This window comes from Egretta garzetta, unplaced genomic scaffold, assembly GCF_000687185.1.
Source record: "Egretta garzetta isolate BGI_Z169 unplaced genomic scaffold, ASM68718v1 scaffold158, whole genome shotgun sequence".
NCBI lineage: Eukaryota > Metazoa > Chordata > Aves > Pelecaniformes > Ardeidae > Egretta > Egretta garzetta.
In genome coordinates, this window is record NW_009260430.1 from 221,098 (window position 1) to 244,890 (window position 23,793).

At 50.2% G+C, this 23,793-nt stretch overlaps 2 protein-coding genes across 2 annotated transcripts in view; both read right to left on the minus strand.

The window, feature by feature from the left end:
- COL20A1 (collagen type XX alpha 1 chain) overlaps positions 1-7,191 on the minus strand; it is a 45,946-nt gene extending 38,755 nt beyond the window's left edge. The window contains exons 1-5 of the mRNA XM_035899272.1: positions 7,177-7,191; positions 6,726-6,810; positions 4,074-4,184; positions 2,162-2,305; positions 613-663 (exon numbers count right to left, since the gene is read on the minus strand). Of these exons, the coding sequence (XP_035755165.1) occupies positions 613-663; positions 2,162-2,305; positions 4,074-4,184; positions 6,726-6,810; positions 7,177-7,191 (406 nt within the window). The remainder of the gene's footprint in view (positions 1-612; positions 664-2,161; positions 2,306-4,073; positions 4,185-6,725; positions 6,811-7,176) is intronic.
- A 5,926-nt stretch (positions 7,192-13,117) lies between these two features.
- LOC104130627 (DEP domain-containing mTOR-interacting protein) overlaps positions 13,118-23,793 on the minus strand; it is a 19,564-nt gene continuing 8,888 nt past the window's right edge. The window contains exons 2-9 of the mRNA XM_009643688.2: positions 23,244-23,422; positions 19,480-19,603; positions 18,075-18,253; positions 17,263-17,448; positions 16,761-16,901; positions 16,132-16,202; positions 14,545-14,649; positions 13,118-13,348 (exon numbers count right to left, since the gene is read on the minus strand). Coding sequence (XP_009641983.1) covers positions 13,223-13,348; positions 14,545-14,649; positions 16,132-16,202; positions 16,761-16,901; positions 17,263-17,448; positions 18,075-18,253; positions 19,480-19,603; positions 23,244-23,422 — 1,111 coding nt within the window. The 3' untranslated portion in view covers positions 13,118-13,222. The remainder of the gene's footprint in view (positions 13,349-14,544; positions 14,650-16,131; positions 16,203-16,760; positions 16,902-17,262; positions 17,449-18,074; positions 18,254-19,479; positions 19,604-23,243; positions 23,423-23,793) is intronic.

Genomic DNA, 23,793 nt, shown 5'->3' on the forward strand with positions numbered 1-23,793 from the left:
TATTTTTCGGATGGGGGATTTTCCATCTTTGGTGGAGGGAAATAGATGACCCCATCAAGATTCAGTGGGTTGCAAAGAGGTTACCCTCCTATCTCTTTTCACAGGCATGGAGTCCTCCTGGTCTCAAGGGACCAAATGAGGATGCTCTGGCCGATCCCATTCCCACTGACTTCAACAGTGCTGTGAGCTGCCCACCCTGCTGTGGTCTCAACTGACGAATCTGAAGGATCATCATGGATCCGTTATCTGTGAAACATGAAGAACAAGCCCAGGAGGTGGAGCAGGTTGGGTAACAAACATCGCTGATGCCGTCCTCCCCTTCTGAGGGCTTGGAAACATCCATGGCTGGGGGGGCTCTGTTGAAGAATACAAACTCTTACGTGGCTCTGTCAGAAGCAATTTTTGGCCTAGCTCCAGTTTGCCTTAAAATCTGTGATGTTCTACGGAACTCCAAATTTCCCCCTGACAGTTCCCCAAAGCATGACCTAGCAACTGAAAGCACCATCAGCAGCACCGTACTCTTGAGAATCTTGGTGACAAGAGAGTGGGATGGAAAGCATTAGGGAAAACAGCAGGGAAGAAGGAGCAAGATATGTTTGAAACCCCTCTCACCTCGCCTCAACGAATCCTTTGTGGGTTTTTCTTTTCCTGGAGACTCTCTCTCTGGGGTTGCAGGAGCACGCTGGGATGATTTTGTGGTTGTTGGTGTTGCTTCTGTCACACTGGCCTCCACACTGGGCTGGTTTCTTGTCGTTTCTCCTGAGCCCTTTGGCTGAATCCCCTTCTGCCTTTTCTTTTCAGCTCTGTCCTTTGCTGTGTTCCAAAGAGAAAAACCCTATTGTCCCGAGCAGTGTTATCCCCATGCAACCTGCTCCACCCGTCGGCTGATTTAAGCCACATTTGACAGAGCTGTAGGGGCTCAGAGAGTATAAAAGTCCTACAAGCTTTATGAAAATAGGTAGCTAGATAAAGGAGACCATCTTCGTTCGTGGCTTTCTGAGAGGCCTGCACATGGGGCCATGAGTTAATAACAATGCTGGTAGTGGTTCATGTCAAAAGTTTGTCCTTCCCACTATCGTTAATGATGAAAAATAATGAATGTTTATAAAATATGAATCAGGGAAAACATACCATGGCACCTGATACCCAGTGTGGTCTCCAGACCTCAGAAGTCTGTGACTCAGAAACAACCCAAGCTAGTGCAAGTCTTTTTGTATGATGGCCCAGATGAATCTTCCATTAACACATTGCCTTTTGAACTCATGCAAACCTTGTATACCAGATACATGAGAATCTATGTGGTTACATACAGTCCTCAGCCAATCTGGAGGGCTCACACCTTCTTTTAGACCATCTGCAGTCAACCTTGGGACACAGAGCCTGGAAAATCAAGCACCATTAGACCCAGTGCTTAGGGAGCACCTTGTTCTCAAAGGATCCCCTCTCAGTTTAAGGATATGGCTGTATCTGCTGAATTTAAATACCTGTCAGCCCCAGGAACACATGAATGTGATTTTTCAGGTTGGCTGGCATGAGGGGCAAATATTTTTAGGTTGCTTACTGTGTTTTTGTAGTTAAGAACTGCATGCAAGGGATGAGACAGGGCTAGCATATCTCACCAAATGAATGTCCCTGATGAAGTGGGGGTTTCAGGGAGAGGGTGGGAGTGGGTTTAGGGACAGCTGTGCTTAATGCTCTAACCATAGTTGCATACCAGTGGCCATGGCTCAAAAATCAATCCAGTGTGACTCCAGGATGGTCAGTGCACCCACCTGGCTGTGTCAAGATGGTGTTCAGGGGTGGTGGGGTGGCCTCTGCTGCCCCACTGTGCTCAGCTGCTGAGTTCCCCAAAGAGGTGAGATTCTTTCCTGATGCAGCTCCTGAGCTTCTCCGGTTATTTCTAGTCTGGGATGCATTTTTGAGTTCCTCTACTGCAGGAAGACCAAAAACAGAGAGCAAGAGAGTCATCTAGACAGATCTGTAAGTCCTTCATCCCCTGGGTCTTCACCATCCCCCGCTCTAACCTTCCAACCAAAATAGTAACAGGCTCTGTGATTGCCACAGAGTCTACAGGGCATATGCCAAAGGATGAGCTCTGAGGAGCCACATCTCCAAGAGCCTCAGGAGCCCTCTGAATGGTAAAATGTAGCGCTCTACTTACTCACAAATTTCCTCTTGGCAAACAGGGCTTCCTGGGAGCCGTTGAGCACATAGACCTGCAGTGTGTATTCCTTGGTAGGGCTCAGCCCCCCCACTGTGGCTTTGGGAGTCTTGGTTTTCAGCATGACTTCTTGCTCCGAGTCCCCTGAGGTGGGATGAAGCCACAGTTCAGAGCCTGTTAGAGCTTAAATTTAAGCTGACAGTAGCAAAAGCACCACTGAAATGCAGGGAATGTCTGCCTAGGGACCTCAGTCAACTCCTATTTCCTTTTTTAATTTTGTGGATCTCTGAGTTTCACTCTTTTTCCCAATCCAGAGCTGAGAACGTTTAAGTTGTTTGTTTGTTTTTTAAAATCCCTGATACATGCCCAGAAAAAGAAAACCAGGTACCCCCCAGCGTTAGTGCAACTCTCATCAACTTTGCAAGGCGTTGCTGAGTAAAGAGCAGTCTTCAGAGGGTAAAGACTGGGCAATTGCTAGTAAATACTGTTTATGAAAACATCCAACCCCTTGGTGTGCTCGAGGTCATATGTGACAAACTGAGGAAGTGGCTTGGTGTTCCTGGAGATCATCGCTGGCACTTGGGACTCATCTTACTTATCCCAGCCAGCCCTGCTGTGCTGTCTCTGCAAGCCCCATCTGTCTCCAAGGGCAGCTGCTCTCTGCGGGGAGACAGATCATTTTGGGGGGTCTGCACCACCTCCAGACCCCTCTAGCCATGTCCTACGGTGTTGGGACCTGTCCTGGGTCTGTGATGCCTTGACCAGCCAAGAGCTGGGGCATTTCTGCGCTGGCTCGGCAGTGAGCAGATGAAGGGAGGCAGCTTTGTGCTACACAAAACAAAGGGAGAGAGGCAAACTAGCTCCCTAAAATCCTCTGATTAAGAAAGGTCTACAAGCTTTAAATTATGGAGATGGATGTGTTTTTGACCCTGCCACCGCTGTGCTCATGCCTGGTGGTGGAGATGGAGCTCCCCAGCCTACGCAGAGGGAAAGCCTCAGGCATGTGCCGGGAGTGCTGGTGGGGATTCCCTGCATTCCCGGGATGCTCATCCCTGTGCTGAGCTGAGGCCCGGGGAGGAGCAGGGCAGTGAAGGAACGAGAAACCTCCTGCTCCAGCTTGGGAAACAGGTGGGGGCTGAGCTAAAAGCGGGTGGGTGATCTTAAGAGCTCTGCCGCACGCACTCCTGCTGGGCAGCTCCCAATTCTCCGGCTCGCTGGGAGAGCGGCAGCGACTGAAGACCAAATGCCAGCCAAGACTAAGGTTGCCTCCAACCACTGCTCCCTGCCGAGGGATGTTGTGTCCTTCCAACACCACCAGGTTCAGTGTCTGAAGTCAGGGAGTGCTAGAGCTTGGCTGGCGTAGGGAGCTAGGAGGCTGAACCCCGCTCCGCATGGGGTCAAGGACTTCCCATCCCCTGTCCCTGGAGGTGGGGGACAGCTGGGAGCTCCCACAGAAGAACCAGACAATGAACCTTTCCTCACCTTTTTTCTCACACATTCCCAAAGAGCAACACTTTGGGAGCTGCTTCGCCCTTAGTTGCTTTGCTGAATTAGCTTAGAGGCTAAGCCTTTGCCTAGGATGAAGAGAGCTGAATTTCATCTCTCTCTTGTGAATGAGTGATAGAGGGACTGTGCCTGCACTGGCGTGGCACTATGGACTGCTCTCATGGTGGCCAGAAAAGCTTCTTTTCCATACTGTATCTACAGCCCAGTGGAAGGCTTTGACCTAGGTAATCAAGACTTGAAACCAGAACAACGAGCAGATAATTCCCTCTGCCTTACCTCCATCACCTTAAGGTCTAAATGATGCTCTTGCTTAAGGCCTGTTGTCTGCCAGCCAAAAGGTAGAGCTCAGTCCCTCACTCATACACAAATCTCTGCTGGGTCTGATGTCCAATGCATTAACACATACCTGCCATGGGCTTTACCCGAACTTTGTAGCCATTGATGTTCCCTTCAGTCTCTTTCCATTTCATTTGGAGCCTGTCTTCCGAAAGGACAGTGAGTTTCAGCCGGCCTGACCCTGGGGAGGAGGAGATGTGTCCATGCTGTTATGGATGCAATTCCTCCCTTTGCACATGGACACATGAAACACCACACACGCCATCTCCTCTACGGACACGGGAAGAGTTGCCGTGCAGAGGAAACCTTCACCATCCCCTGCAAGCCCTCAGCATCTCCTGACACTATACACAGCAACTCCTGCAGTCCCCCCACCCCTCTGCCAGCAAACCTACCACGACTCATGGCAAATCTGCAGCCTCCACCCTATGCAAAGAGGAGTTTCTCATGCGTTCGAATGAGACCTCAATATATACTGTTGGAAACAAGGAAAACAGCCTCCCACAGAAGTGAGGGCTTTTCCACACCCCTCACATCTTGGAGGACTCTTCTGGGACCTTTCACGCAGGACGTTTTGTTTCAGCAAGCGTCTTTAGCGCAAACATCTGAAAGGGGAGGGTGGGAGATAGATAAAGGGGCTCACTGAGGCTCTTTGATAGGCTTGGGCTGCTGAGAAACACAGAAATACCCCAGGTGATGGATCCCATACTTCTGCAGAAAGATAATTTCAGAGGCAGCTCCAAGGACCAGCTGAGTTTAGAAAGAAAAGAAGAAAAAAAAAAAAAAAAAAGAAAGAAAACCTGATAAAGTGTAAATAACAGTTCCTGGCAGGACCATAACTCATGGGCACCAGCTTGTATCTGTTTGCTGCAGGGAGCAGCAAGCTAAATGACAAATCCTGAGGAAAAAAATAATATCAGACAAGGAGGTAAAAAGAAGAAAGAGCACATTCCCTTATCATCTCCAGATTTCACAGATCTCTTTTAAAGCCCAGCTAGATGTCTGAACTCACGTGTCACTCTTTGAATCAATGATTTCTTGGCAAAACATAGCTGCACCGTCGTACAGATGTCACCGTATGAAACTTTTTCACTTCACTGGGTGTAGGATGGCAACTCAGCAGTTATCTTCCCCCCTTCCTGACATGGTACCTACAGCTGCCTTTCCAGCAGGCTGCCCTAATTTGCAATGAGTGAGTGCATCCCTTTGCCTGCTCGCTATAAGCATCTGCCCTCAATGCCCACCCTCATTTCCAGTTGTTACTGATCTCTTCTCCTTTATCATTACTCATTAAAAAAAAAAAAAAAACCCAAAAAAACCCTTCGGCGATCTCTTCTCCTTTACCATTACTCATTAAAAAAAAAAAAACAACCCAAAAAAAACCTTCGGGTGGCCTGGAGTGTCCTGCTCAGTGCTGGCAAACTCCTTAATCCCTAATCTGGTCCTGCACCACATCCAGACATCTCCTGACATCTTTGCCATGAAGTCACGGCTCAGGAAAGCAGTGGGAGCTGGCAGTGAGGACTTGCTTGTCTCAGCCCAACATCTGTGCCTTAACCTTTCCTTGTGGAGACTTCCTGAGGGCTGCCCAACAAGCAGATGCCTATTTGGGGGAAACAAAGCTCAGATTCACATCTCACCCCAGGCAAATCTGAAGGGGAAGAAAGAAAACATGGGGAAGAGGGGTGAGGGGCAAAATAAAATCCCAGAATCATGCCTAAGAGAAATGGTAAAAGATCATGGAACAATGAGGGGAATTCATAGTTAGATTAAACATGGAGCTGTCTTCTTTTGGCCAAGTGCGGTCCAGCTCCTCGGCCATCACTCTAGGAGCTGGGAAGCTAAAAAGGCAAGAATGTCCCCAGACAGATCAGAAAAGACAGCATCCTCTAAAGCACCATTATGCGCTGGATGCAAATGAACCCCAGCACCATGAAAGCTCCACTGTTTCCCTGCCCTGTCTTGGATGTGCGCTATTTGATGCTGTAACCTTGATCTCGGGCTGATAGGGAGTTAAGCCCAGACTCAACTGCAGAGGAGGGTCTAGAAGATACTCTGAAGTGCCATCACCTCTCTAGAAACCTTTGTCCTGACCTCTTCTAGAGGAGGTTCAAATGTAATATAAAGGTGGATCTTCAACATCAGAAAGGCTACGGTGAGGTGCTGTAGGCATTTTCTGGTCATTTGTGGTTCTATGGGAGCCCTATACGTTACAGGAGGAATGCACCTCGTGCTCTCTTATCCAGATGTTGTACTACATATCACCATATACATCCAAAGGAATACTTTCAGCGTGCAGGACAGATAGTTACCAACAGAAGCACCATCGCTTTTTCTTCCTATTTCTCAAGCTCCATTTGCCGATCACATAAGCACCCTTCATTCCCTGTACAGGCTGAAATGCCTTTCTGGTGCGAGGGAGCAGCATGCTGAACTGCTGCCAGTGAGGAGGACAGGCTTTGCTGGGTGGGGAGGGATGGAGATACTCGCCCCAAATGGGCCCCCTGAGCTCCTGGTGCTCTTCGTGTCTGGGAACGGGCTGTTGGGAGTTTTAGCAACAGACACCAGAGCACAGCAGCCCCTTGAAATCCTGCGTGTGATTGGGAATGTCCCTTGCGTGCGGTGCCGCTGCCCATGGGAAGGGCTCAGGCTGGGCAAGTTAAACCAGGTGATGGCCAACCCACAGGGAATTGCCCAGAGGAAGGGCAGCAGGGCTCCTTACCTTGGCCCACTCGTCCCCAGACGTGGCTCGCCACAGGCAGGCAGGCAAAAAAGAAACAAGTGCGAATCAGCATGGTGACCAGGACCTACAAGAAGGCAGACATCAGGAGGAGGAATTAAAATGGCACCATGACAATACTCGGGTTTTTTTCAGTCCTCAGTCAAGGGACCACAAGCTAAGATCCACAGCCCTACACATCACTGGAAGAGTAGATAGAGAAGCACATACTGAATTTTCCTGCAACTCCTATATATTATTTTACATTCTTGGTCTCTCCAATACAGCTGTTCAATGCCTTGGACCATTGCTAGATGGAGTTTATACACCTGGTGGGTAGTAGGCTTTGCCCCGGTACCCCTCTCAGCCCGCCTGGTCCTAGAGATGGGCACTGCCCTCTTGGTAGGACGATCTCCACAGCAGTGCAACGCACGCTGGGTTCTGCTCCGCTCACCGAAATAAGCAACATGGGCCAAATCACTGGGCAGACATAGATTCCAGACCAACTTCTGTTTTAAATAATACAGAAGTGATTCTTTCCAATTATCTTGACCAAAATCAGCACAGATATACAAACGCCCAGCATCTTTCTCATGTCCCCGCGACGCACGCGCTGATCAGAAGGGGAAAAGCATTTAGAGGAGCACTCTTTGGCAGGCGAGCTCCTCGCACCGCAGATTTAATGACCCTGCAGCCGCTGTGACAAAGCAATTCTGCAGCAGGAGGGCTACCACAGACCTAGCTGAGTTGATATGTCAACAGTTTAGAAACAAAGGGTTTATTTCTTATTTCATCATGGAGTTCCCGAGAAGTTACGTTCAGGACTTGCTGGGAGAGACTTGTTTTAACTTGTTCACCTGAACAAGACCGAAACCAGATGCAGTTACAGCCTTGATCCCGGCAGAGGATCAGTTTGACTCAGAAGCAATCTCCGCGGCGTTGATGAAGCTGGCTGACTAAGGACAGCCAGCCTACAGCCCACGGACCTCGAGCACCTTCAGTTATCTTTGCTGGCCTGCATTTCAGTTTTATTCCATGTGGGTCAGAAATGTCAGGTCAGCATAAAGCCACCCTGATGGGAACAGTGCCTCCCCCTCCTCTCAGCCTCAATATACCGGCTTTCGACCATATGCTGTTAGCCTTTTGCAACGCATCGTTGGCATCTGTCATTTTTGTGCTACACATTTCAGCCTTATTGCTTTTGGCAGAACCAGACCATACACAAGTTTCCTCCACCACCGTCTGCAGTGACATTTCACTTCTGTTCATTTTGATGGACAGGTATTTAAAGGCTCCTGGCAAATGCCTATTTCCCCTCAAATACTTCAGCTTTTCAGAGATCTCAAGGAAAAATAAATATGCACACGAGTGACCCAGCCATGATTTCCTGGGGTTTAAAACAGTTCTAAATCGCTGTAAGAATGAATGGAAAAATATGCAAGTTATAACAGGGAGATGTTAACCACCCTACTCAGTCGGTGATTTTTTTTTTTTTTGACTGAAGATCAGGTTATATGGAACAACTGCAGTGTAACTGAAGCCCTTAGCCCTGGGAAACACTTGCTTTTTTTTTTTTTCCAGCTAATAAAATGAAGTCATTGCTTATGAAAAACAGCAAACATTTTAAAGGTGGGTTTCAGGAATCAGACTGTCACCTCAAGAGAAGCAAAGCCTGCCCTGGCTGCAGAGGTATGTGTGCCAAACAACAGCAAGAAGCCTCCGTTTCTGAAAAGTTCCCTGGATCAAAAGTTCATTTGTGCCATTTTGCAATGCCACCAAACTGCTATTGAGTTCTTTGCAAATTCCCCATGGCCCTGCCAGCAAACAGGGTGCCAAACTCCGACAAAAGCACTGCATTGTGTATGATCTTTTCACGTTAACCAGGATTATACGGGATCCAAAGCCCAGCCTGTGCTGAACCAGGCTTACTGCAGGGTCCGACTCAGCCAGGAGTTTCCACCCTGATGTGTCAGTAAGGATGAGTTCCACGTTAACCCAGGCTGGATCCACTGAGTCCCCAGGTGTGGAGCTTTACTGAGACTAAAGCAAGGAGCAGGGACTTCATCTCTTCCTCCTAGCTCCAAGGCAAACCCACGGCTATTTTGCCTCTTGGCCAACGTTCATTTTCCTACCTGTGAAGCTGGAAAAATAAATGCACCTGCCTGAAATGGTGGAAAACAGGCGGCTGGAGGAGCTCTCTCTCTGCAGGTTACCTGCTGCACCCCAAGCCCCCGCTGGGTCTCCGTGGTCCCTTCCCATCCACTCTTCCCCTTGCTGGGGCCACCATCCAGCCAGGCTGAGCTGTGGACCCTGGCGCCGAGGGGACCACAGGGCCACCAGCCTGCTGGCGGGCAGGCAGCCTCCAGCACACCAGTGCCTTGCTCCCGTTACTTGCCCAGGGAAAGAATCTGGTGACAGCAACACATGGAGCATGTGACATTTCCAGGGCTGGAAAATGGGTGTGGGGCACCCCCCCACACACACTTCCCGCTTGCCCCAGCTGTGTGCTCAGAGGGGATTTGGAGGTTAGGGCAGTCTGAGATCCCCTTATTTGTACAGGGAATTTTTAAAGTAGTTGCTTTGATGAAAGAAAATATTATTTCTATGTAAAAAATCCCTGCCGTGTGTTTAAATCAGCAGAACTAAAAGCAGGAATCTGAGGGCACTGTGAATATTATTATTATTATTATCCACCCTCCACAGCTGCAGTTTGGGGACACTTCCATCATTCCTCATCCCAGAGGGCATTGCCGTCTCTGCCCAGCAGCTCTGGCAGAAGCAGCATCACCTCATGGCCCCCTCCCCACCAACACACGAGCAGCCCCGGGGACAGCCCCAGCCCTGCAGGAGCCTGTCCCACACTCCCCAAGAGCTTTGCTAGTTAAAGGACCTAAAACAGACCTAAAAAACCCCCCACATTCATCAACCTTTTGCTGTTTTCTCGTGGAAATCTCCTGTATTTCCGTTCCACTGTTGTGCAAAAATTCTCACTTATCCCGGCACCAGTCTCAAAAAAGTAAGGCACAAGTTTTACTTCTAGGCTGAGCCTTTGCAGCTCCCCACAGCCTAGGCAGGCTTAGCAACATCGGCTTGACACAGACCTACGCTACACCCTCCAGGTGGGAAAACCCACCCAGACAACTGCTATTGCCACCGAACCCTTCCAAGTACCGTCCTCCCGGGCAGCAGCATCCCGCAGGTTTTATCCTGTTAACCACAAAATAGAAGGCAAAACCCCAAACCAACAAAGAAAGCGCATTTCTCGCAGCTGTTGCTCCAAAGAAATTGCTAAAGCAGTCCTGGCAAAGCTTAGACCCGACCTACAGCAAATGCGAGTCGTGAGGCCACTTCACCGTAAGAGGGTGAGACCTGGCACCCTGTGCAGCACCCGCAGCGCTGCTCCGAGCTGAGCCGCACCAGCTCCAAGTCGCCCAAAGAGCAAAACCCTGCAGAAGTTCCCTGCTCTGCCAATTACCCACGCCTGCCCCAAAACACCACAGCCCCTCCTCGGCATCCCTGCGAACTGAGCCCCGAAGGGGAACGAGCCACAGACCTCTGTGGAGCAGCGCGGCTTTCCCTGGAGTCAGGCGGGAGGTGCGACGAATCCGGCTACATTCTTAAATTGTGGGAGAAGCAGCCCTGGCGCCTGGTCTGCTCCTCGGCGTGATTAGAGATTTCAATTCCCAGACGTCAGGAGGGATAAGGAAGGGGAGGGAGAGCAGGGGGAGAGGGACAGCGATTCCCCCACCTCCCTCTCAGCACGCAGCGGAGAGCGCTGCTTGGCCCCTACGTGCAGCTAAATAAAGCGCGCACCAAAAGCGAGAGACTGCTTCTACGGAAAACAATAGGCAGCCTTTAGCATTTTTGCTAACTAAATACTAAATATACATCTAGGAAGCTGCATGCCGAGTTCCTCGAGCGCGGCAACAAGTCGGGGCTCCCGCCCACTGTCAGGCTCCCAGGGATGAAGTCATTCACATCCCATTCACATCCCATTAAATATTTTTGAGAGCCCCGGCGTTTGCACCGGAGGCAAATTGCATTGCATTTGTTTAAGGAAATCAAGCACATCTGTACGTTTTGCAAGGCCAGAGGCTGAATCATGAACTGGAGCTCAGTGGTGCTGCAGACTTCCCAGCTGTGGGATGCAGCCCTGACCTCCACCGGCATGTGGTCCCCAGCCCCGGGAGCGCCTCGGACAGCCGCCCAGCTCCACGCCAAAACTTTTTTCGGAAAAATTTTGTCCTCTTTGCCAGGAATGGAACAACTGACAGTGGCATTTCTCCTCACAAACAGAGGCCAGATTTTCAGCTGCATCCCTGGGGACGGTCAGCACCAGTCTCTCACTGCAACAGAGCGAGCGGCAAGAAACTTGCAGGTGCCGTTCCATGGAAAACGCAGGCACCTTTGAAAGCGTCAAATCGGGGAAGAAACCAAAATCATAGTTTTTAAATATTTGGGCATGCTAAAGAAACATTTGGTAGCTCATTGCCCTTCTGCTTTATAAACTAGGAAGTATTTAAAAGCAGCACAAACTACAGGCCAAAGCATAACACTAAAAGGAATCCCTTAAATCGTGTTCAGACAAACCATGGAGCATCTGGTAGCCTGTGGAGAGAGTGGTCGCTGCCCTACACATAAATACCACAAATTTCTTCTTCTGTAATTCCTACTGGATTTTCAGGAGTTGCACAGATTTGCTGCAGTTCACTTTAAAACTAGGAGGAGGTGGGAAAGGAAAGAGCAGAGATCTCCTGCACTTCACTTCCAGGGAATTCAGATCCAGAGCTAAAACTTGTGCTCTGTTTATGTCAGAAAAAGCTGGAGCTGCTTTCCGTGCTAACATTCAAGTTGTCGCTTTCCGCCCTACCTTTCCCGTGGTGCCCACAAAATGCTGTGGTTGCCTGGCTTTGACTTTAGCCCCACACTGGATCAAACCTTGGGGCCACCACAGGCACCCAAGCCCGCCCTGAACAGCGACACGAACCAGAGTTTAAAAAAGCGAACAGGCAGACGGAGGCCGCTTCGCTTGTGCACTGCATGGCTCGAAATAACAGCGGTGAACGTATCGACAAATGGCTGGAAAGATTGTCTGGTTTCACTTAGGGGCTGGAAGGACCCCAGTGGATTATCAATGCAAACATCTCGCTTGGCCCACGTTCCAGGAACGCTGCGCTCCAAGCAGTCCCGTTACCTCTGCACCGGCGCTGGGGGAGCACAGAGCCCTTTATACCAAGGGAAAAAAGGCAGCCAGCAGTAAGGCAATACCTGACACCCAGTCGACACCAGATTTTGCAAGAAAGTCAGCTCCCATTTTAACACACATCAAAATGACTATTTTTTTTTTTGGTTTCTGGGTTTTTTAGGTTTGGGGGTTTTTTGGTCGGGGTGGGGTTTTTTTGTTTGGTTTTTTTTTAAAGACTTGGTTGGTGGCCAAAATTGCTGCACTGAGGGACCTGCCCTAAGCAGGAGTGCTGGAAATCATCCCGCTGTACGCACAGCATCGCGGGCTGATCTCAAGCAGGATGCTCCGTGAACTGGAAAGCAAGAAACCTCCCCAGTTTCTCGTTATTACCTGTCATTTGATGTTTCGTTCACATTCATAGTCATCTGCACAGGAATATTCTGCACTGCCTGCAAATGCAGCCATCCTGGGAGCAGCAGGGCCCGGGGGGGCTGGGTTTTGGTGGCTTTCATTCATTTCTGTTCCCTCCCAGAGTGAAACTCGGACTGTGACACATCTCCTTTTGGGCAGACACCATTCAGGGTCTCCTTTCCCCCGCCGCCTCCCGTCACAAGGTTGGTAGCAGCCTGTGATGTTTGGGACCTCTGCCTGGCTCCATGCAGAGGCGAAGCCAGTTAATGAATTTAAGCATTATTAGGGGAGGTGGGGGCACAAAAAGCACAATCATGGAAAGCTCACATTTTCCAGGAACAGCTGGGAAGAGCAGCCAGTCCTGGCTGTGAGCATGGCTAAGCCAAGAGAGTAGCAGGAGCCTTAGACTTTCTTTACAAGCAAGAACACATTGCTGTATTCATTGCCTTATTGTCTTGACAGAGTCGATGGCACGGCTTATCGGGCCATCTGGAAAGCACATTGCCTTCTCGGTAGACTGCACAGACAGCTCAGGGGAGCTCAGACGTACTCACTTGCTCGGTATCGGGCTTCTTGCTGCTTACCAGCTCGTGCCACCCACCTGGCAGCGTGCCCGGGTGAATGGCTTGTTCTAAGGCTTGGTGTCACGACGTGCTGGACTCTCCCGCTAGCATTAACAAGGAGCTGCAAGAGCTTAGACCCTCCCAAGATCAGGTAGAGCCAAATATTTCGACGACATCAACATCCGAGACTTGTCCGTTGGAATGTATTTATTTGAAAATATATTAAAACGCCTGGCTAACATTTCACGGTGTGTGGTCAAGCTTGGTCCCTCCCCACAGTCCGTCCTTCCTTAGTGGAGTGTCCTGCCTTTCCCAACAGTGGCGGGACGAGGCCCCTTCGCTCATTCAATGGCTTCCATCACCTCCATCACAAGAGTTCGCGGCCCTGTCATGATGAGGCTGCTGATGGTCTGATAGTCCAGATGCAAAACGTACATACCATTCACTGAGAAAACAAACTGGCACACCTGCAAGGAGAGGAAGGGCAGGTCACCTTCAGCCGACGCCTTCGTGGTGACTTCTGCCCCTGAGTGACGAGAGCCAGAGGCTGCCACACAAATGACTCCCTACAAAATCCTGCAAACCCTGAAGCATTACCACTCCATAAGCTACGCTAATAATCACTGCGCTACCATCAGTACATCATAAAAAAAGGGACCAAAGGGATTTAGACTGTGAGCTAACAGAGAAAAAAAAAAAAAAAGACTCACTTATGAGCAGTGGTTCATTTCACAGATGGAAATGAGGCGCAATATTAACATCCAGCAATTTGGTGGCAAATGAGATTAGGTAAGGAGAAATTAACTGGGCTCTTGAGTAAATGAAACAAATTCATCCAACCCCTTCCAATCCTGCCTGAAGCAAACAAGGAGTCTCACTCTGCCTCTGAAGGATCCCATTATTTCAAATATCCGTGTGACTTTAGACTTATATCGGCTTGTAGAAATTACTCCCCTGCGGCTGGGGGTTTTAGAGGGAACAGTGAAATTCAGCATTTCTTTCATTCATGCCTAAAACTCCACACACAAACCCCACACACGCCTAGTCTAAAATGAGTTTCAGGACCTCAGTTCATTTCACCTGAGCTGGAAATACTGGAAGTTACCCGATGAATCAAATCAAGGCGTCAGTCTAAGGTTATTAAGCTTTCACGTGTATAGAAAACAGTTCCACCCCGAACTACACTGCTAATGGCAGAGAAACACAAGCTGCGTTACATCCCAGAAGCTGTGAGAGCAGGCGACCCAGGTTAAAGTCTTCTCCTTCCCCGCTTCACTGGGGTTATATACAGTTACTGGAGCCAAACTGGGGGATCCCCTGCTTTATTTAGCAGCTCAAAGAGTTTCGGCAGCTCCAAAGCCTGCCACGGGAACAGCTTCACTTTGTCAGAGGGGTTTTTTTTTTTCAATTTTAGCTGCCTACAACCCCTGTGCTCCCCTGGCAAAAGGCAAATCCGCCGCCGTGCAGGCACGCACAGTGCGCTTTGCCGGCAGAGAGCATCCTTCCCTCCGCCTCTCGCGGTGCTGCTGGAGCTCCACGTGCCGACGTGATGGGACTGGTCTCCTCTGCAGGGGGTGGGATTATCACGGAGGATATGTTCAGCCCAAAAAGCTCATACAGGGCAGAAGTCCTGCCTCCTATCATCACCACGAGGGAGAAGTACCTTCATCCCCGCAGCAGCAGCGGGTCCTCCCGGGTCCACTGCCTGGATGTGGCAAGGTCTTCCTCCTCGAACCACAAACCCCCAGCCCACCGCATCCCCCACAATCTGCAAGCAGAACAAAAGGGGTTTAAAAACCAAGGAATGGGCTGGATAGAGGAGATGCAACAGTTCCTAGTGAGATGGAGAGCTCTGCTCACGATCCGAATCTGTCACGGGGGGGAGAGAGAGAACAGGCTGTGCCCCAAGCGGGGTGCAGAACCACAGATTAATTGCTCTCTGCAAAGCTGCTTTCTGATTAACATTCCCTGCCAGCAAGTGCAGAAGAGTGAAGCGCAGGCAGCATGAAGCTGAAGTGCAAGGCATGCACCAAGAGCCCTTTGAGAACATTTCCAGAGCACGCACACGGTGCCTGCTCCTTGGCACGGGGGAGCATTTCCAGGCTGGAAGCAGCCACTCTTCATTTTTCCCGCTCTGATCTCAGCCTGTCAGAGCAGTTTGCTGTAAGACTGTGGCCATCTGATGCGACTAAAAGAGAAAAGGAATTTCCAAAGGACTTTGCACATTATCCATATAAATAAATACCAGCAACTGCACAGCTAAGCAGAAGGAAATGAGCCATGAAAGGCCCAGGCTGGCGGAGTTGAAGGGCAGGGCAAGAGCATTCAGGAGGAGAATGAACGGCACGTCCTCATACACGCCACGCTAATCACCAGCTTTATTTTTCTTGCTCCTTCCCACCAATTTCTACAGCCACAGTTAATTTGGGAACCTGATCCACAGCTCCTCTGTAACCCCAACTTGTGCCAAACCAGTACGGCAAGACAGCCCTCACGCTTCCTCAACTGGTCGCTGTGATTCCCCCTTTCAAAGGTGGGCAGAAAAGGGCTGAGGGGTTTTATACAAAAATAAACACGCATGATAGGATCTGCAGGGCAGGAACTGTCTTGCAGCATTCACACCCAGCACCCACCAGCCCTGCCTTGACCGGTCCTACAGCTTTAGAAATAACTAGAAAAGCAAAAGCCCCAAACTCAGGCTGGCTGCAGCATCCCGGAGATTTTGCAACGTGTTTATTTTGTCCATGAAAAAAGCCCCTCATAAGAAAGGCAAGAGCGGCCCTCAGATGCTCCCCGTTCAGCACTGCTCCACCAGATGCTGATGGATCATCTCAACATATCTGATCTGCCACAGAAATCCAAAAGATGCATAAAGCCATCTGTAAAGGTAATTTCTGTGTGACAGAGGACGAGTGCCAAAGGCACAACCGTCACAAGACTTGATGGATCCTATAGTTTGTATGGAGCTGAATGAAACATAAATGGGAGGTTTTCTGTCCAGGAAACATTCTCATTCCTGATCTACGCCTTTAATATACATTAAACTAAAGCAGAAGCTGCGCACGTTGTCACCCACAAGGATACCTGCAGACATTGACCCACTGGGACTCGCCAAGAAAGCCATGATGATGTGACGTGCAAAAAAAGTTTCAACATAGAGAGGTCAGACCAGCAGATGTAAAGCTACCAAAGAGCAGCCAGAGCGCTCAGCACTGCCGGGACAGCAACACCACGCGCTGCGGTCACTTACAGTTAGCGTCTTCTTGACGTAGGGGGCCCCGGGGGACAGGAGCTCTTCATTGGTGATGGGTCTCTTTAACACTAGAGCAGGAGGTGACAGATCCTATCAGAATCAGGGGTTTCATACAGCCAAGTGCAGAACGTGGCAGCCTGGGGGTTACCATGGGCTGGAAAGCAGATGTTGGAGCCAGCCACAGTTACTGCACACGGAGACCTTCGCGGGCGGCTCCATGTTTTTCAAAACACTTGCACAACTTTTCGAATCAAGACTCAGAGGTGAGGCTGACTCTCTTTAGTTTTTTTAAACTAAAACAGGGTAGATTTACACTAGATATAAGGAAGGAATTCTTTACAGTGGGGGTGGTGAGACACTGGAACAAGTTGCCCAGCAAAGCTGCGGTTGCCCCATCATTGGAAGTGTTCAAGGCCAGGTTGGAGATGGCCCTGCTCACTGCGGGGGGGTTGGACTAGATGACCTCTAAAGGTCCCTTCCAACCCAAAACATTCTATGATTCTGTGACTCGCTTGCACGTCACCAAGCTGACAGTGGATCGGTTTGGACCTGAGGCTTGAGCTAGCCCGCGCCCTGAAGGACTAGGTGTCTCCTGCGCAATGACAGGGCCATGCAGAAGCCCAGACCTGATTTGGGGTTGCACTCAGCCACAGGAGGGAACACCAGCGTAGGAGTCGTGCTGAAGTAGGGGTTGGAGTTTCCAGCAAGGGAAGTGATGCTGCTCCTTCGAACCGCTGAGACAATCTTGATCTCCTTGTTGGTCTGGACTGAAAGAGGCAGAAATAGCAGTTATCCAAGGAAGGAACAGACTAGTTTAAAGTAAGAAACTTCCCCCAGCAGCCTGACCCACATCTGAAAGGTAAGCATGCACTGAAGACGACATTTTAGCTTAGAGCTTCAAAGAGAGATCAAGAGCTGAGCTGATGGTAAGTTGAGTTATTTTCCTGGGATGGGGAGCTGTGATAGCGACTGCCACTGCACCAGGACATCCACCACAAACCAGAGGGATGGGTGGCCACTTCATGGGATGCCTGGAGGAACATGCAATGCTCTACTGGAGCAACACCCCCAGCTCTGGGATACCCTGGTAATGTAATCCTTGCTTTCGTGCCCCTCCACAAAAGTTACCAGAGAGAAAGCTGGTGTTGCCTGGGTCCGGGTTGAGCTTGCGAAGACAGAAGGGGCTGTCTGGGCTCTCGGAGAGGGCACGAGAAGAGTTCTCATTGAGCAACTCCGTGAGACGACGCCTCCGTCGAAAGTTGATCCAGAATTGGTAGAGGATGTCACTGTCAAAGAAGTGATGCCTATTGGAGACTAGGAGAGAACAGGGGAGGAGGGAAAGGCTGAAGGGGTGTCAAAAATATACAGCAAATATACTGAGGGACCCAGATTCATCGCTTTTAATGCTTCTATACTCTACTGTGTTTTTTCTGGCTGTTTGAGAATGCCACCTGCAGGGAAGGAGGAACAGCAGGGCCACCTCCCCAAAAGATGCCATCTCCCAGGGGTGCACCACCGAGCCACAGCCCTCCACCTGCCCCAGTCCCAGGACACTCAGAGGACTCCCTGCCTTCTGAATTGGGAGCTTAATTCCTGCAGATGGTTATGATCTCCAGCCAAGCCGAGCTAAACATTACATCCTCCCAACCCAGCCCTCCAAACCCAGGGGTGGATCCCAGTCCTGCAGCCGGGGGCTTTGAAGAGCTGAAGAGCAATAGCTCAGATTTCAACTCAAAGCCTTTGCGGGTGGTGGAAGATTGCTCCAATTTCAAAGGTCACCAGCTCCAAACATAGAACTAAAAGGCCCCATTGCCATCTCCAAGTGGGCACTTGACCAGCACTTGTTGCATGACATGAATGGGGGTTTGTTCCTAGCACAGCCCTGGCAGCTACGCTCATCTCTTGCTTTCCATCCCGGCTCCAGCCGGACCCTCACTCACCATGCTGAATGATCCCATGCTCCAGCAGCACCCGTCCCAGCTCCACCGCTTCCTTTCGGTTCTCCACTTCTCCCTCCTGAACGAGCCAGTCAATCATCTCGCAGCCCAGGAAAGTCCGCTGGTACTTCACCGAATTCTCCTCTCTCACCTTCAGAATTGACTCTTCCACGCTCACCAGCCTGGCACAGAGGTGGGACAAGGCTCCTGCGATCCTGCACAGCCCTGCCGTCCCATACGGGAGCTGCAGCCAGCCTAAGCCAGGCCAAGAGAAGCGGGCAAAGCATTACAGCTGAAACATTGCTGCCTGGGAGCAGTGGGAAGGGAGGGAGAAAGGCAGACCTGCAGCCAGGCAGCTCTGTAAATCTTCATCTCAGCGGAATCAGTTCAGCTGCGACCTCAGCGAAAGACCGCAAGGGAAAGCCAAGCAAGCAACTGAATGCACAGCACAAATGGCAGATAGTCCAAACTGATGGAGAAGGTGCGTTTCAGCAAACAGTATTCAGTTTGCAGCATATGTGAGAGCTAAATCCAGTGCCTCCACGAGAGGGTGCAGCAGGCTCAGCCATGAGATGCGCTGGATGCTCTCCGGGCTTCCACGGCCACCGCTGCGGAGCGAAGGCAATGTCTGCCAGAGGGTCATGGAGGCAGCCAAAATCACTGCCCACCTGGCTGAAGGACTTCTCCCTCAGTGCCAGTTTGTGAATCTGATTGCCAGGGTTGGAAGATGGAGAAGAAGTGAAGAGGCTGTTAAAGGAAATGGGTCCGGAGGGTGGTCTGTGGTTGAGCCCAGCCTAACAAGATGCCTCGTGAGGTGCCTGGGGAGAGGGCTTGGGTTTAGAACCAGAAACAGTCAACACAAAGAACATCAAACACTTGGAGGTGGAGGGGTTTTTCTTTACAGTCTGAGAATTAGTTCTTCCATTACAAATTTTGCAAATAGGCTAAGCGAGGATCCAGGCCCATGAGGGCCCTGAAGATCCTATACCCTGCTGGTTCTGGTGGGACATAAGTCCTAGCAGTGCTGGTGGAAGCAGCTCACCCAGGGATGCTGGGAACGGCCACTGGACTTGCCCATCCCCGGAGCACTCAAACTGCAGGCTGGACCCTAGCGCTTCCCTGTACCAGATCCCAGAACCCGCACGTGGGTTGGAGCCCTTGAAAGCATCCAGGAATTCGGAGTACAGCTCCTGTCCCAGCCCCAAAGAGGCCGGTTGTCCCGCAGCTGCCACAGGGCTCGGGAAACAGCATTTCCCAGCGCTACAGCACAGGGTGCAGAGGAGGAAGGAGAAAAGCCAGCAGCAGCCGTGGGTCCCGGCTGGAGAGCATCCGCCGCCAGCACGGCCAGCAGACCACGCTCCCAGCGCCCCTCGCTGAGAGTGATTTTGCAGGGGAAGGACTCACGTACTTCTCGTAAAGGCTCTGCCCTCTCATGAACACCTTCACGTCCTTACTGAGCGGGAAGGTCCCGTCATCCTTGCGGAAGCGGTACAGCAGCTTGGCATCCTTGTAGTCCGAGTGCTCGTCGCAGACTGAAAGGAGTTCAGAGCAAGGACGTCAGCGCTGCAGGCATCTGTCAGTCCCTAAGGGTCTGTCAGTCCCTAAGAGAGAGCTGCACAGCAGCTCAGACTCAACAGGGTGTCACCCCCTTAGGTTAAAAGCTCTGGGGGCTGTGTGCGATGTCCTCCTCCAAGCCCCTCATACCAGGCAGCAACCAGCACGGGAGCCTTCGGTCCCCAAATTAGGTGCTTACGAACGCCTGCAGCTCGTGCTGGTGGGGGAGGGGGGTCAGTCCCACCCAACAGACCTCGGGAAAGCTTGAGTTTGAGCCTACATTTTGATCCAGACACTAAAACGTTCATTTGAACAAACTGAGAAGTTTGGGGGGGGAAGGGAGGGGGGGGACTGTTGGTTTTTGGGGAGTTTGTTTTTGAGGTTTTTTTTTTGTTGTTGTTAATTAGAAGTTGATGGTTTTGTTTAGACTAAAAGAAAACAAACAGAATTGTCTCAATCAGATTTTTTTAGAAAGCTACTGCCACATGTAAGCAGACTTGGAGGACAGGAGGAAGGAAAAACCCCCACACTGCATCCGAAACCCCATAAAATCACCTCTGTCCCTGTCAAGAATACTTGTAAGCTAAAATGTATCATGGCATCCATTTTACCACACCATTTTGTGCCAGCCCTGCCCAATTCATTTGCACGGCAAACTGATCGTGAGAGAGAAATTTTTCTTCAAAGCTGGGTGCATACACCTGGAATAATCGAATCTATATGAAAAGCCGCGGTTTAATCTTGGGGATGAGCACACAATCTGCAAATGCACGGCTGTGAAGTGCACGCAACATTTAGCAGGTAAATATTTGGGGTACAGTTTTGAGGTAAACTCACCTGCAACAGATTCCTAGACTACAAGTCAAAATAAAAAAACAAACCAAAAAACCACCAAAAAAGCCAGCCCCGAAATCACAGTCCAGCTCTTCAATCAGTCAGCCTGCCTTTTCTTCAGGTCCACCCATCTGAAGCAAGAAGGAGAAGCTTCAGTGGAAAAAAAAAAGAAAGGAAAAAACCAAACATAGAGTGAAGAATGTGCCCAGAAAACAAAGAAAATTATCCAAAGGGGGAAAAAAAAAAAAAACCAAACCCACAAAGATTTCCCCTCACTAAGTAACACGATCCACCAGAGTGGAATTCAAAAGACACAAGATGTTTCTCGTGAAAACTTGTAACACTTGTGCGTTCTTCTGAGCAAACTGGCAAAACCTCCTTCCCCTTTCGGTCAGCAGCTCAGTGCTAAAAACTGTCCGATTACCTGGAATCCGTCATTCCTGCCGAGCAGTTGTGCCAGTGGGAAATCGGGACGCCAAAGCCCACGACTCATCACGCAAGAAGGCAGGTCAAGAAGGTGGGTTTAGAAGGTGGAAGTTTGCATCTTAACAACTCCAAGGAGCGACAGCCCAGGTGTCATCGCAAACGGGAGCTGGACGTAAAACCTTACAGGACTGCGCCCATAGAAAACCCAAAGCATTTTTGTCATTTGAAGACCAATTTCAACGTGTTTCCAGCACGTAACAGCACAAACCACATCAGACCGTAAAGAGGCAGCGCAATGATCTTCATGAGATAATTATCATTTTCTGGATCCCAGCGGCGAAGAGGGCAGAGGGTTTGGACAGCCAACTGCAAAGCACTTAGCGCAGCGCTGCGGTTAGCAGGCAGCCCCGTTGCCATAGGGCTAATGAAAATTAATGGTCATAAGGCAAGTTGGAAAGTCAGCTTCTGTGTCCTGCCAGGAATTATTGCAGAAGCGGGAGGGATGCGCCTGTGATAAGCAATCAAAACAGCACTAGTACCCAGTGGGTGCTGCACAAGTTTAACTAATGGATTTGTTTGAAACTGTCGGCTGGAGAGATGGAAAAATAATCAGTTTTAAGTGTTAATGGTTACTGAGAACTCACTGCTTCAGCTTTACCCTTCTGTGATAAAGCACAGCAGCGGTTTATTTTTATTCAAGGCAGCTTAATGTAAAGGGCATTAACCTCAGCAACTGCAGATGGCAAGAGAGCGTGTTTGTGTTGCAGAGGTCCAAGGCAGCTCTTTCTGGACCCTAGAGAAGACTGGGGGGAAGAGAGGGCTGGATTTGGCGTTGGTTGTCATCTGCTTCCATCTCACAGAATCACAGAATGGCAAGGGTTGGAAGGGACCTCAGGAGATCACCCAGTCCAACCCCCCTGCTAAAGCAGGTTCTCCTAGAGCATGTTACCCAGGACTTCATCCAGGCGGGCTTTGAATATCTCCAGAGAAGGAGACTCCACAACCTCCCTGGGCAGCCTGTTCCAGTGCTCCATCACCCTCAGAGTAAAGAAGTTTTTCTTCATATTCAATCTCCTCAGCTTCATCCCCTTGTGACAAACCACCACCCAACTCCAGGTTACCATAGCTCATGTCCCGAAGACTTGGAAGCAAGAGAGCTCAGGCAAGGGTCAGCGGCTCAGCCACAACCCTTCCCGCTGAGGGCAGTGGTCTCCCAGGCCGGTTTGAAAATCCAGGACTTTTGCTCCTGATGGGGCCTGAAAAATCACACGGAAAGAAAGAGCTCTTCGCTAATAGGAAGCACTTGCTTCCCACTGTTATATCGGGACCAAGGTCTGGACCTTGGGGATTGCTCTGATGCTCAGGTACAGGTACAGACCACAGTACATGACCTGAGTTAATGCAAAACTGCTAAAAGTTCCAAATAATTTTTAAAAATAACAAAGCCTGAATGCTATGAGCTGAGAGCTTGAGCACCAAGGTGCTTTCCCCCCCCCCATCTTCCTTTTTTTGTTTGTTTGTTTGTTTTCTTTTAACAGGTTCCACAGACAAGCCTTTGAAATGGCATCACACACTTAATTCCCAAGGGAGGCATTCCTACAGGACTGCCTTAGCCCTGGATTTACAGGTACCAGATGACATTTTGCTTTGAGCGGTGTTGACTCCACACCCTGACTTGTCCCACTCCAGCACGGATGGGGAAACTGAGGAATGCTGGGTGTTACTGTAAAAAAAATGAACTTTCCTGCAGATGTGAAGCATGCGTTATCATTCAGCTTCTGCAGGACACAAACAGGAGCTAGAACAGCTTCGGGAAAAATATCCATCACTGGCTCCCAATGCAAATGCCGTAGGGCAGTATAGGTCAGGTGTTACCGAACTTTCAGGGAAGGGGTTGAGTCCCCATCCCTGGGGGGATTTAAAAGCCAGACAGATGAGGTGCTGAGGGACAGGGTTTAGTGGTTGGATGGCAGAGTTAGGGGAACGGTTGGGCTTGATGGTCTGAAAGGGCTTTTCCAATCTAAACGATTCTATGATTCTATGAACTTGCTTTCAAATAGAAGCCGCTTCAGATGCTGTTTTACCAGTGCCCAGCCCAAGTCCCTTTTCTGCGGGGCAGGGAACCGGCACATCCCCCAAAACAATGCAGCTTCACACAGATCCAACCCCACACAGCCTTGTGCCTGCCCATCATCTCCCAGCTTCTCCAGGAGCCCTCACCCCCAGGAGGGTTGCGAGCAGGGACCTGACCATGCTTCCATACCCTGGGCTGATGGACACACTTGGTGACCAGATACACGGCCACCTCCCGGGGTGGGGGGGGGAGGTGCTCAGCAAGTAGTAGAGAAACCCACACACCGTGGTGGATGATGTAATGGTCCATCAGCTTCTGCATCAGGCGGATGCCCGTCTCTCGGTCCGGTGCTTCTTTGTGGTCGATTAGCCAGTCCGTGAGCTCTTTCGCCACAAAGCAGTTTGGGTATGTCCGGAGGTGGTAACGTCTGTCTTTAATGAGCTTCCCATCGTGGAGGCGAAGCCTAGAGAGAAAGGCAGCCATTGAGCGTAGGGGAATTTGGGTCTCATAGCCCAGCCTCTGCCCAGCCCAGAGAAACCACTGATGATTTGGGACCTGTGGCAAGCACCCATCAACTTATAAATTCAACCAAGCCTCTTTGCTTTGCAAGGCTGCATCAGTCAATCCTAAGGAGCCTCCCTTCCTCATCCTCTCCTCTCCTATTGTCATTGTGCAGGTCACACGATTCCCTGTTCCAGACTTGGCCTAAACCATCCCTGTCTTTTTGTTCTAAACAAGACTCTAAAAAACACGCAGCAGCTAACTGGAGCCTGTGAAGAAGGGTCAAAACACAGAAAGAAAGTAACAGTACTTCCATTTGTCATCTTGGCATGA